Genomic DNA, 14417 nt, shown 5'->3' on the forward strand with positions numbered 1-14417 from the left:
TCTCTTTTGAATTTTAATTCGAGATCTATATTGGCCACATGTATGTGATTACAATACAATACCAAGTTATTATATGAGTTTATAATTAAATTTACGTGTGTGCACAATGAACATGATCACAATCATGACCGAGCAATGGACACTCATGATAATGATGCTCATGATCGCAAAGAGAAGATTATGCACAAGTTACTGGATTTGGTTTGTAAAAAAAACATATGCAAATTCATAAAAGCATTATTATTTTATTGGTCTTGAAAAAGCATTTATTAACCTAATGCAACTAGATTAAATTATTAATAGTTCATAGTTTTAATTTTTAGATCTGTTTTTTTTGGTATAATTATGTACTTTTGTTTTTATATCCAAGTTTTAACCAATTTTATAGGTCCAATATTATATATAAATATACATATAAATTAATGTATGTATGTATCTCTGTGTGTATTTATATATACCTTTTAATGATGGAACAGGAAGGTGAAACAATTCAAGCTTCAAAAGTACCAACTGAGAAGATCAGCACATCAAAGGGTTATTACAAACTTTTAGCAATGATGTTAAAGAAATTGAAGAGAGGGATGAGGTGAGTATCTTGTACATGCTACTGTATAGCTTAGTTTTTCTTATAGATGTATTGATAGGGATGAGGTCACTTATGCAGTAAATTGCAGAGTGTCTTAGTTTTTCTTATACACATCTTTCTACTAATTCTAGTACAAATCCTAATCGGACATAGGTATTCATAGCTTCTCCTGGTTTGCAAAATATAAGAACACCTGGATCCCAGTTTCATTCAGGTTAAAAGGATGGACAATTACGACCCGTAAACGAGCTAGTGGAAGAACAGAGATGGTATATTCCGACCAATACCTTATTTTTACTATATATTGTGATTAAATGACATCGTTGTCCTTCCACTTTCTCTCTTCAGATAGTATTAGCTATCCAAATAACCCCATCACCTTCCCCCCCCCCCCCCCAAATATATGTAATTGTAAGTTTATTGTTGCTTATGTATTCGAATGAGTGGTAAAAACATATGGTTCAATCTCTTTGTTAGTTCTATAAACACCACATCTTCCGAAGGCAGCTTCGTTCAAAGAAGGAGGTCTATCAGTACATTAGATATGGCTTTGTTTCAAAGAATTCCAAGGAACCAAGTTCATCACAGGCCCCTCTCAACATTGTTGTAAGTTACATGCTCTAACATAAACATACTTATATATAGTAGTATATATACATACTGCATAATATATATGATAAACCTTGCACCCAGCCAAATCCGAGAAGGGAAATGAGTCAGAAAGAAGAGGTGGAAGCATTTCTTGCTGACTCGTGGGAGAATCTACCAATTTTGAAGCAGATGCATGAAACCAGAAGTCTATGTCGCCAGCTTCACCAGCAATTTATAATATCAATGTTTTTTTTGGACTTGTAATTTCTTAGTTTTCTTTTGTCTTATAAAACTGATTATAATTAGCTTTCTAATTTTCCTTTACAAGTTCTTATATTTTTAAAAGATAAATAATTTTTTTTGACAAGATGTGAACCAAAAAATGTGATACATAAGTAACACATTTATCCAAGTTAGGGGTGAGCAGAACCGAAGACAGAACCGAACGGTGCGAATTCGGTTTGGTTCGGTCCTAATTTTCTGAAATTTGGTCTATTCGGTCCGACCGAATAGACCGAATAACATTCGGTTCGGTCCGGTCCGTTAAAAAATATTTTAGTCAGGACCGAATATACCCAATAGTCCAAACAATATATAAAAATTAATTTTTATCTATATAATATATATTTATATATATCTTATAAGTTATAATTATAATATCTAATTTATAATCTAATTATATCTACTCTTTGTGAAGTGGTGGTGATTAATAAATCTTATTTTTTTTAAAAATAATGAATAATCTTTTATAATATAAATTTTAGTTTTTAAAATAATTCGGTTGTTTTGGGCCGGATTCGGCCCGGGAAAAAAAATAAATTTCAATTTTCGGTCCATTCGGTTGGTCCGGTTTTGGACCGAACCGACTGAATGCTCACCCCTCATCGAAGCCATTTATTATTACAAAAATAAAATTCCATCGAAATAATATATACATTCAATATAAAGATTTACATATATATATGTGTGTGTGTACTGATTTACATATATATATATATGTGTGTGTGTGTTATTATTCTAAAGAGAACCACATGAGTCCCATAGAGATTCAGTTGATTCTACTTTAAAATTTAACATGTAATTAATATTTTAAAATTATTCATAATTTGGCAGACAATTAAATATAACATGCACTAATAATTTAAACTAAAAAGAATTTGATTTTAACATTTTGTTCATGTATAGAAATACTTTGGATGAATGTGCTTTTATTGTAGAACAAGTTTGTCTATTATGATGAGTATTCTATAAAGTGTGACTCCATCTAAGTAGTACGTACAAAATTTGTTTTTTAAATTATATTTACAACCAACTTGGAAGAATATGGTTCTACTTTAGAACTAGTTTTTATATTATGATTAATTTTCAACGTTTTTTGGGAAGAAAAATAATTAAACTTTATTTTTTGATTTACTAATTATATATTTGATGAATAATGAGATTCATATACGAATTGTATATGTATATATAGATGTTCCCTACTAGACACACACTCTCTCTATATATATTATATATATATATATGAATATATGTATGTATGTATGTAGTATGTACGTACGTATGTATATCATTTTGTTAATATTTTTGCACTTTTAGGCCCATTTAAAATAATTTGAATATAAATTATAGACAATTTTGGATTTATTATAAAGAATTTTATAAAAATAGAAGATCTTAAAATTTGTACGAGAGTATAATGTATTGTTGTTAGTTCTTATACTTATTAAAACTAGAAATACTAATTAAAAATATTGAGATATATAAAGGTATTAATCATAGTTGTTCATTCCATAAATAAAATATCTTCAGAGATTAAAAAAATATATACGGAAACGAACATGGTTGTAGTAATAAACACTTATGAACATGATTCAAGAATATGTCCAAACCACATTAACGACAAAAGGCTAATTTATTATAATTATGAAATTTCCCTTATTTTGATTAGTTTTAGGTGTTTTTGATTTTGTCACATTTTTGGTGGAAAAATTGGATTTTGATTAATGTTGTTCATTTTTTTTATTTCGGACCATGATTTTGATTTTGATTTGATCTATAGTGTTTATTTTCATCTGAGCCATGTTATGTTGATTTTAAGCCATTGTGTTCATTTTGATTTGAGCCATGTTATTTATTTGGATGGATTTGTTAGATTTTAGGGCAAAGTTTTTTAATATCGTCTCTGCATATATTTTCAACTGAACACGGTCATAATTTATAACTTTTATCCCGCGCCTACGTTCCCCATCATTTTTGTACCCTCCAAGGTTTGAGCGGGAGTTTTCCAGCCTACGTTCCCAGTCGTAAATAATTTGACGGCCGAAATTTTGCCGCCTTTTGGTTGGGGGAAAAATCTAGCACAAAATTGTTTTTCAACCAAATTAAATATGCTTGATTATATAATTTCGACTGGATGTCATTGCAGTTAATTTTGTCGATTGATCGAGTTGCTATATATATATATTCGATTTAATATAATCGAAGTTGTCGAATACACACACACACACACATATATTTGACCATCTCAGGCGAAATTAGCAGCCTAATTAATCAAAACCTAGCACGCTCAGTGGCGGATACAGGATTTTATATATGATGTGTCACAAGCTCGATATATCTCATGTATTCGACATTTTCATTTCGTCACCACACAATAAACAAGAATAATAATGAATTTTATCAAATAATTCTCTGCGACATTTTCACAAACACCTCGTAAGCTCAACTTTTTCTTGTCAAATTGCATATTTTTTCAAATTTGAGAAACCCAAAAATTAGCAAGACAAATTCGAAGATGTATGTGTAATGTGTGGATGTTTCAAAGGTGAATAGATAGGTTTCGAATTTAAAGATGAATGTGTGAAGTTTGGAGAGAAGAGCACTCGAGCCTAATAGAAGCATTGAATGACACAAAACCAGGTTGTCTGCACAGACATGAAACATATACTGCATAACATATATAAACTTTTTTTTAAATAATGGCGTGTCACGTGACACACTAGGACACACTGTACATCCGCCCCTGAGGGCGCTTTCCTTTACACTAGACGTCTCTTTACTTTCTCTCTTGTACAAACCTAGCCTCATTTTCCATATTTTGCTTCTATCACACCCACAAGTTCATACTTTTCAAATGTGATATTCAAAACTCATCAAGTAACTTTTTATTCGTTATTAATGTATATATAAACTTGTTTGTTTAATTATTAGAATTGTAGCAATTATTACTATCTGCACAACTGTATTTATAAGTTATGCATCTCTAATAATTATTATTATAAATAGAATATATATTAATGAAGTAAAATTTACTTGTTTTATTTTTAAATAATTATAAATTATATTTAACAAAACAATAGCAGAGTTTTATCTGTAGTATATCAAACTGTTTCGAGATATAAGACAAAACCGTTTATCGACGACAAATTATACCCCTTATTACATATATATATATATATATATATATATATATATATATATATATATATATTTATATATATTGCATAGATGAAAAACAAAAGAGGAAAAAATGAAACTAAATAGAAAAATACTCGATGACAAAGAATTATTTTCTTATCTCCTAAGAACAAACATTCTTAATTTTACCAAGGGTTTTTGATTCTACATTGACAAAAATGTGATAAGGTGCTATTAATTCTCCAATTAATACCAAAAATTATTTTTAAAATAACATGGTTGATTTTTTTCTTAAGTATCCATTTCATTCAAAAACAAACAAGTTTATATGCATGTTAAACACGAATCATTTTCCATATGCAGGGATTATCCATCTTAAAACGCACCTCGTGTATTAAATTTTTTTACCAACAGATAGAATAGTTGATATTAGGTGCAATGTTGCAATGTGAAGGGGTGCCAATTCAATTAACTCTTTTTTAAATAAGTTAATCCTTCCCAATTTCCTATTATAATTATTACTAATTTCAAAAGCATGAGTAGAATTTTTTTAAATTGTTGAACATGCTTACTAAGATTGTCATGCATAAAACCATATATAATGGGCATTTAATAATATAGAATAAGTTTTAGTAAATCCAAAACTTTTAAATTATTAAAAAAAAAAATACATCCAACCAAAAATATAAAAAAAACTACATCAACCAAATATACATGATAATTATTTTAACTAACTCTTGGTAATATGTAATTTGGTAGTTTTTAATTTTATATATATGCCCTCTTTCAAATAATTTTTCTTAATAGTGACTATAAGGTTAACCATATTTAGGTGTAATATACATGTCAATTTTAGTTAAACAATGCTAGAAATATATTCAAAAATAATAATTAGTTTATAATAAAATATTGAGAAATATATAACTAAAATTATATTTATAAGGAATACTGTACTTGGTTGGTTGGTAATAAGATCATTAAAAAGTACATATATTCTAAATATTCTTATATCCATTGATAAAAGGGTTGTACATACAGATCCCATTAGTGTTGGCGATATATGTATTGGTGCAAATAAGGGAAGATCCAAGTACTCTGCAAATTTGGAAAAAAGTTCTATAAAATATCAGAATATTTGTGTAATATCTACATTTCTCAACACATTTGATTATATGTATTGGTGCAAATAAGGGAAGATCAAAAGTACTCTGCCAATTTGGAAAAAAAAGTTCTATGAAATATCTGAATATTTTGTGTAATATCTACATTTCTCAACACATTTGATTATATGTATGGGTGCAAATAAGGGAAGATGGAAAGTACTCTGCGAATTTGGAAAAAAAGTTCTATGACATATCTGAATATTTTGTGTAATATCTACCATTTCTCAACACATTTGATTATATAAGGAATATGAGATGCAATTACAACAAACATACTTTTGATAACAAGACCCAAGTATGACTAAATTGAGAGGATACATTAGGTACTGAGGAGCTTATAAATTAAACTCTAGTTTTCTTCTTTAGCACAACAAAGAAAAAAAGAAGTCTTCATATCTCTTTGTACACCTTATTTCCCTGCATATATTGAGGAAGCTGTAGCTCCTATGGTTCGTGTACAAGCATTCATCCCTCATTCCGTCCAACTTTGAGAGGTCTATATAAATTTATAGCCTTCTTATCATGTATGTATTATATATATTTGTTGATAACCTCTTTCTGATTAGAATTTCTTGTATATAATGACTATAGCTCAACTGGTCATCGGACGAGGATGATCTACATTCCCAGCACAAATTATGAGGTAGAATTTAGGGAGGTGTGTAAATGTTCAAACTCTGGCTTCATTTATACTTTAACATTTTTTGTTCTTTAATTAATTTTGTGGCTGGCAGGAGATTATGTTCCAGGAGTCTCTGAACAGGATCGACCCAGAAGAGGCTGATTTAGCATGGTTCTCTTTTATTCTTTTACACTTAAATTAGAGTATTGGATTATATTGTCTATTCATACAAATTAACTAACATATGTTATCTTATCTTGTTCGTATGAATCTTGCAAAATGTCTTCATGAACGGATACCATAATCTAATTCAGTACCCAGGTAGAAATTCTCTTCCCCTAATTTTTTGGTTTAATAAACATTCTCTTCTTTATTACTTATGGCTAATTCTCTTGTTTTCATTTGTAGTCTATCTTAAGAGACCTTAAGAAGCTTCGAAGAGAAGGGAAACAGGCACGAAGAGAAAGGAGGTGAAATTGTGTTTGTTTCTAAGGGTTTATATAATAAAACCATGTCGTCCTACTTTTATGATAAAGTTATAAAATTTGTCAACTGTTCTTTTAAGAAATCAAGGTGCTATTCATTAGATGATTAAAGTTTGCAATTCATGAGATCATCAAATTTTGCAGGAGGGAAAGGAGGCAAAGAAGGAGAGAAAGGAGGGAAAGGAGGGAAATGATGGAAATGATGGATATGGATGATGGAGACGGAGAAAGGGAAGGACTCTAGGCTTAATAAACTGTAGTTGAACTCATGGAATTCAAGCTACAAACTACATCAGTTTCAACACAATATACATATATATTCCACAGGGAAAAATTATGTACTGTAGGAGATGTAAGGCCTGAGTGTTTTTAGTCGAGGAAGCTATCCAAATTGTTGATTAATTATTTTATAATTTGTTTGTTATTAATTGATTGATATCCAATACAACCCCAAAATCAAGCTATTTATACCATTGTCAATAATATATTTTCTAATTAGCTAATTCCATAATCTATGAGATACACGGGGTGGTGTTGAGCTTATTTGAGGTATTTGAAAATTGATGTTTAAAAAGTATTACCAACCTGACTCCCCAAAATCAACCTCCGGTGCAAGGGCACCATAATAGGGTGAAGCATACACATTCAACAATACAAATCAAATATTTGGCACAATTATGAAAATAGAAAAGGAAGGGCTAAAGAAATTATGATGATGAATGCATGATGCTTATTCTTCCTAAATTTTTTAAAATTTTAAATTTTTAGTTTTTTATTGAATTTTCAAGTTCTCTTATAATTTTATACTATTTATGATGATGCACAATTATGTTATTGTTATTATTTTTTTTTTTTGGATTGTAGTTTTTTAGTTTTTATATTGAATTTATGAGTTTTCTAGTTCTCTTATAATTTTATACTATTGAAATAGGACTAAAAGAGTAGAGATGCTGGTTACGAAAGAAATTTACAATAAATAAAATAATTGACAAATAAAATTTAATGTGAAAATAATGAAAAGCAATTAATATTATGTGGAACTTGAAATGGGGTAATAATCAAAATTCACAAAACTGGTAGAATTGTAATAAGTCCCCCTACACTCCATTCACATAGTTTTAGAAACATCCACAAATCTTTTCTTTCTACAGGAAAGTCCATTTTAAAATCCAAGGTTAAATAAAAAAAATTAACACATCAAATATAAATCAGTAAAATTAAAGAAATAAATAATTAAATAATATAAAGTACAATCAAACATATAAAATGTATATATGACATAAAACATATATCATTGCAACACCAATCAATAACAAGTAAGTTGTACATGAAGGAAACAAAAATGTAAGGCCAATGCATGAATAAAACTAAGTTTCCAATTTGTTTGCTTATTAAAAAATGTCAAAACATCGAAGACCTCAAATCTCCTTATTTTATGAATTATACATAAGCATCTTAAGTTTTTGTCCCATCTTCTTCCCCTCCAAGAACAAAAAACTAAAATTCTTATGATTAGTACTCCTAGCCGTTATCTATATGTGGTAACGCATGATAACAGAAAGCTATTCCATGATAGTGAATTTCCCTATGTTCAGCAATTCCCTAAGATCCCATTCCATGTATAGATGATCCCATTCCCATTGTGCAGTATCTTGCATCTTCTTAATCCAGGATGGGTGGGCTTTAAATGGTGCCTGGTCATGCAAATCATGGTACCCGGATAACACTACGGGAAAACAGGACATAACCGACCGACAGAATCGGTCGGTTATGAAGAATATCGGTCGGTTATAAGCCTAAAACCGACCGATATGGCTGGTCGGTTAAACCCTGGTCGGTTACGTGAATTGGTCGGGTTTAATCCTTAAAACCGACCAAGTGAGTGGTCGGTTATGTGCCTTTTTGTTCCCAGAAAAGTGGCCCCACTTGATGCCACCTGTCACCACGTGTCAACACGTGTCACACCACGTCAGAAGCCACTAGTAAAACCGACCGACTGAAGTGGTCGGTTTTGTGCCTTTTATCTGGGTTATAACAGTGCCATGTCATACATATAACCGACCGTTGCCGACGGTCGGTTTTATTTGTTGCCACGTCACCCAGGTCGACGTCGTTTTGTGATTTCGACGGGTTAAAACCGACCACGCGACCGTCGGTCGGTTTTATATGCGGCGGTCGGTTTTGTGCGGTCGGTTTTGACCTGTTTTCTTGTAGTGTAAGTAAGGTTTTCTTGATAATTAAGGTGGAAGAAAAATAAGAAAGCTTGTGTAGAAAATTTTCATGCTCACCTCACGGATAGGTTTAACTGATTTCTCAGCACATTGCTTTGTTGAATCTGGAGCTGGTACAATAATATTTGGTGGATTTGGTGTATTACTCCCCATTTTTCTGGCCGCTGGCTGAACCTGACCTCCTTCAACCCTGCAAGAACAATCCGTATGATATATATATCTCCACACCTTTGGTAGTGAGATGAGGAATGTAGTTCTCCTAAAATAACCATTATGAAGCAGCTACAGCTTCTCTCAAGTATATGTAGTCAAAGGTCTTGTTTTCAATCTGTGGGGGTACAGTGAAGGAAAAAGCTAAGCTGAATATATAATCTAGGGCTGTTTACGAACAGAGCCGAGCCGAGTTTTAACCGAGCCGAGCCGAGCCGAGCCGAGCTTTAAATTTTTTCCTATCGAACCGAGCCGAGCCGAGCTTTCTTATCGAACAAAAAAGTGTGTTCGAGCTCGAGCTCGTTAACTAACGAGCCGAACACGAGCTTGTTCACGAACAAATACGAGCCGAGTTGAGCCGAGCCAGAGAAGAATAAGGTCAAACCGCTACTTTACTCTTAAAATAGCAAGCCAACACTACAAGAAAAGCGGCTAATTTTGACCGGTTATTTTCGACCGCAGATTAATTTCGACCGTTAACGGTCGAACTTAATAAATTCGACCGAAACCCGTCGAAATTAAGGCCGGTCGAAATTATTTGGTCGAAAATAACCCTCCAACTTTTTCCCGCCCATGGACTTGGTCGAAAATAATTGCCGGTCAAAAATATCCATGTGGTGGGAATTTTCCCGCACTTTGTTTTTTGAATATTTTAAGGGGTTTTGGTCGGAAATAAACATTCGACCGTTTCTAGTCGAAAATATAATTTCGACCGTTTACGGTCGACCTAGTAATTTCGACCAGATTTGGTCGCAGTTATATTTTCGACCGGTGTTAGTCGGAAATAATAATTTCGACTGTTTCTGGTCGAAACCTAATTTCGACCAGATTCGGTCGAAAATAATAAATTCGACCGTTTCCGGTCGAAACCTAATTTCGACCAGAGTTGGTCGAATTTAGCCGCCCAAAAAAAATAAGTTGCCTTTCCCCTTTCCTTTCCAGTAGCCGTTTCTTTCTTTGCTTACCTCCATTGTTTCTCTTTTTTGCTCTCCAAACTCAAGCATTTCATATGAAATCTTCATAAATCATCAAGTCATTCTTTTATGTTATTAATAATCTATATTTGCTTGTCTTTGTTAATTATTGTAATAGTAGTATTTTTAATCCCCATATATTTATGACATTTCCATGTTTCTATAGTTGTGATATATTTGCACATAGATGTAGCATGTTTTAATTAGTGTATTTGTGTTGAAATGAGCTAAGATTAATTCGATGTATGTTTTTATTGTAGATGGCTTCCGATCGTAGTTGGATTAGTCGTAGTCGATATAATGAGTCAAGATATTTAACGGTTGAATACAAAAATGGTGTTGATGATTTTATTAAATTTGCTTGTGAAAATCTTCGCGGAGGAAGTGATGGGCTTATTAGGTGTCCGTGTGGAAATTGTAAAAATAAGCATTACAAGAATCCTATTGCCGTTAAACTTGATTTGTATCGGTATGGTATAATGCAATGGTATACCATATGGACGGCACATGGGGAGAAAATGCCGGAAGAAAATATCGGGACGAGTACTAGAAATGTTGGTGATGGGGATGTTGATATGTATTATGACGCCGATGATATGTTAAGGGATATTGGGGAGGCAAATAGGTATTGTGAGAAAATGGATGATGAACCGAATCCAGCGGCAAAAGAATTTTATAAGATGCTGCACAGTGCTTCGGAACCAATTTATCCAAGCAATGTCAACTATACAACCTTTGAGTTCGTGAATGAGTTACTTCATTTCAAGAACAAGCATAATTGTAGTAACAATGGCTTTGATGAGTTGCTTAAGCTCATTGGATCAGTCTTGCCTGACAATCATAAACTGCCCCAAACCTACTATGCTGTGAAAAATATGCTTAAAGGATTGAATTTGGGATATGAAAAGATTGATGCTTGTGAGAATGATTGTATGTTATTTTACATGGAAAATAGCGAGAAGACGCGTTGTGATATATGCAATGAAAGCCGATACAAAGAACCAAAAGATCTTAACAAAAAAAAGATCTCACGAAAGGTCTTGCGTTATTTTCCTCTCACCCTGAGACTACAACGTTTGTTCATGGCTGGAAAGACTGCAAAATGTATGAGATGGCATCATGATAGAAACGTGGTTGAAGGTGAATTAAGTCACCCGGCGGATGGAGATGAGTGGAAACAATTTGATCATCGGTTTCCAAAATTTTCAAAAGAGATTCGAAATGTGAGACTCGGCCTTTTCAAAAGAGATTCGAAATGTGAGACTCGGCCTTTCCACTGATGGATTCAAAATGTAATGAAAGGAAAAATGTATCCTGTAATGCACATACATTGGAGCCGTTTGTTATTTGAAAAGAATGTAAATTAAATAGTGTAAATAAAATTATAAATATGAATTTGCAATACTTGTCTCTAGTTTAGCATCAGCACTTTTATTTTTGTCGGCTATTAATAGAGTGTACATGTAACATAGTTTATAATTCTATAATAGAAAAATATTCTTATATATAATATAAGAAAAGGACTATGACAACAGCAGGTTTTAATCATAAAACGCAGTGTAGTTAGTCAAGTCAGTGAAATTGCAAGTAGTAAACTCGTGAATTTAATATTCTTGAAATAGAATGACAGCAATAATCATTTTCACGAGTGTCTTTTCCTCTGACCCTAATTGTTCTCGGAATTACATGTATTTTTAAACTTTTTAGGAAATAAAGCTAGGTAATATTCTTTAGTTTTCTACTAATTAAGTTAATACGGTGTTGTTTCTTGCTGCTAACTATGTATAGTCACCAATAATTCGATATGAGACTAATAAAGATGTTTAATTCATAAATAAGAATATGATTTCAAGTTTATTAAGCATAAACAACTTCTAGAACATCAGTATCATATTATTAGAGCATATTATCAGAAGAAAAGGTGTTGAATAATAAAAATTATACGGATAAACTGTTTCTGATTTATGATTAACTTCTCGTTTAAGCTCATCAAAACCCCGCATGTACTCCCGTTTGTTTACAGACTCAGCGTTGAGCAAAACTCTGGCACTCCTCGACTTATAATCAATAGTACATTTTCTTGTTTGTTAATGTGAATTTTTTGTGAGTTTGGAGAACGCATAAAATCTAATGGCCACCATCTGCATTTTGTATTTCTTAAATGGCTTTTTGTATTTTGTAAGAGGGATCTGACATAATCATTGACATTGTAGGAGAAGATAAAGCAAGCGAAGTCTTCTCAGCCTGCTTTGCGTGAAGATGCCCGCTTTGACTGCTGGTTTGTCTGCTGCTGACGCCGATAAAATGATAAAAAAACTGAAGCAGAGGCAAGATATATTGGCGACACTGAAGGCCAAACCTCCGAGAAAAGGGAAAGCAATTCTTCGCCCGCGACAAAGCTTGTCAGATCTTCTAGATAGATCAGAAGCTTCACAATTTGCTGAAGGATCGCGCGAAGCAAGCCAGGACATTTCAGGTCATATCTTTGGGATGATGTCCACTATATTGTGCGAGGTGGATGAAATGGTGCGCTCTCTGCCTACTCGTGAGGTCACGCAGCCCGTAGTGGATCAGGAACTGAGCAAGTTGGCTGCTGCCACTTTTCCAGACCCAGTCCAGGAGTTATTCCGGACTGATTATGTGCGTGCAGCGAAGGGATTACTTAGTCAAATCCTCAAGAACAATGACAAAGTCATTGTAGAGGTATGATTCATAATTGTCTTTGATTAATTTGATTTTTGTAGAAATTGGAACTGTAGCTTAGTTTTGGGTTAGGTACTGTAGTTCATGTGGAGTTGTGTTGGTTATTTTTGATCCTGTGTTAATTAGTGCAGTTTGTGTTGATATTGATTTGAAGATTGAAACTTTAGCTTAGTTTTTGATTTATTACTGTAATCTATGTAAACTTGTGTTGATTTTTTTGATTTTGTGTTGATTAGTATTGATACGGATTTTATGTCATCCTCAGGTCAGTCAGCAGCAGCAGTTAGAGGGGAATGGGAAGGAGCAGCAGCAGCAGCCAGAGGGGCAGCCAGAGGGGAAGGGGAAGGAGGCTGCTAGCACAGAGAAAAATCCGTATGAAGATGACTATGATGTAAATGCGTTTTTATACCCTCTGTTAGATTAGCAGCAGTACTGGTGGTAATTTGGAATTTCATACTTTTGGTTGATGGTTTAGTAAGCCAGTGAATATTCTAACTTTTGGTGGATGGATGAATTTCTAACTTTTGGTGGATGGTTTAAATATTTAAGTATATTATCTGTAGTTAAGTTGATTAGTTTGGTATTTTTTTGTTGGCAATTTGGCTTTAAATTTTTAAGTTTTTTTTATTGTTATTTTGGATGTCGTTTGGTATTTTGGCTTTGAACAGGTAAGCAGAATCCACTGAAACTGTTAAATTTATATTATGGTCTATTAATTTCGACCGCACCAAAATAATGGTCTATTAATTTCGACCACCAATTTTTTGGTTTAATAAGTTCGACCGCAATGGTTTGTTTATTTCGACCAAAAAATTTATTTGAAGGTTTAATAAATTCGACCGTCATCGGTCGAAAATATTATATATGGCTGGAAAATGAAATTTTCAGTTTTTTATAAAAAACTTGGGCGGGAAGTTCGAATTTTCACTGAAAACAATTTTTGGGCTGAAAAGGACGGTCGAAATTAAATATTTTCGACCGAGAATTAATTTCGACTAGGCTAACTTCGACCAGAATTGGACGGTCGAAAATGACCGCTTTTCCTGTAGTGCAAATAAAATTTTTAGTGTGTTTGGATTGTACCATATTATAGTTAATATTCTTCTGATCGATTTGATATATTATGTGTTGAATTCGGCGTTCAATAACATATATATATTACGAAATTATCATGAAAATATTGTATTTTTTCGAGCTTTAACGAGCCGAGCTCGAGCCGAACGAGTTCGAGCCGAGCTCGAGCCCAACACACTAAAAGCTCGGCTCGAGCTCGTTTTCTTAACGAACACATTTATGTGTTCGAGCTCGAGCTCGAGTTCTTAATGAACTGAGCCGAACCGAGCTTTTATCGAGCCGAGCTCGAGCTTGTTCGCGAACAGCTCTGTTCTCTAACAGCTCTAATATAATCTGCTCAAAACCTTATCCAGATATCTAG

General features: G+C 32.8%; 2 protein-coding genes across 2 annotated transcripts; both read left to right on the top strand.

Moving 5' to 3' along the window:
• Positions 1-10539: 10539 nt before the first annotated feature.
• LOC108203803 (uncharacterized) lies at positions 10540-11559 on the top strand. Its single transcript, XM_017372984.2, has one exon. It carries the CDS (start codon positions 10540-10542, stop codon positions 11557-11559), a length of 1020 nt encoding a protein of 339 aa, XP_017228473.2.
• Positions 11560-12567: 1008 nt separating this feature from the next.
• LOC108203929 (uncharacterized) lies at positions 12568-13623 on the top strand. The gene is made up of 2 exons (XM_017373132.2): positions 12568-12982; positions 13248-13623. The coding sequence occupies exons 1-2, from the start codon at positions 12584-12586 to the stop codon at positions 13404-13406; spliced, it is 558 nt and encodes a 185-aa protein (XP_017228621.2). The 5' UTR covers positions 12568-12583; the 3' UTR covers positions 13407-13623.
• Positions 13624-14417: the final 794 nt, after the last annotated feature.

The sequence above is a fragment of the Daucus carota genome, chromosome 1 (assembly GCF_001625215.2).
Source record: "Daucus carota subsp. sativus chromosome 1, DH1 v3.0, whole genome shotgun sequence".
NCBI lineage: Eukaryota > Viridiplantae > Streptophyta > Magnoliopsida > Apiales > Apiaceae > Daucus > Daucus carota.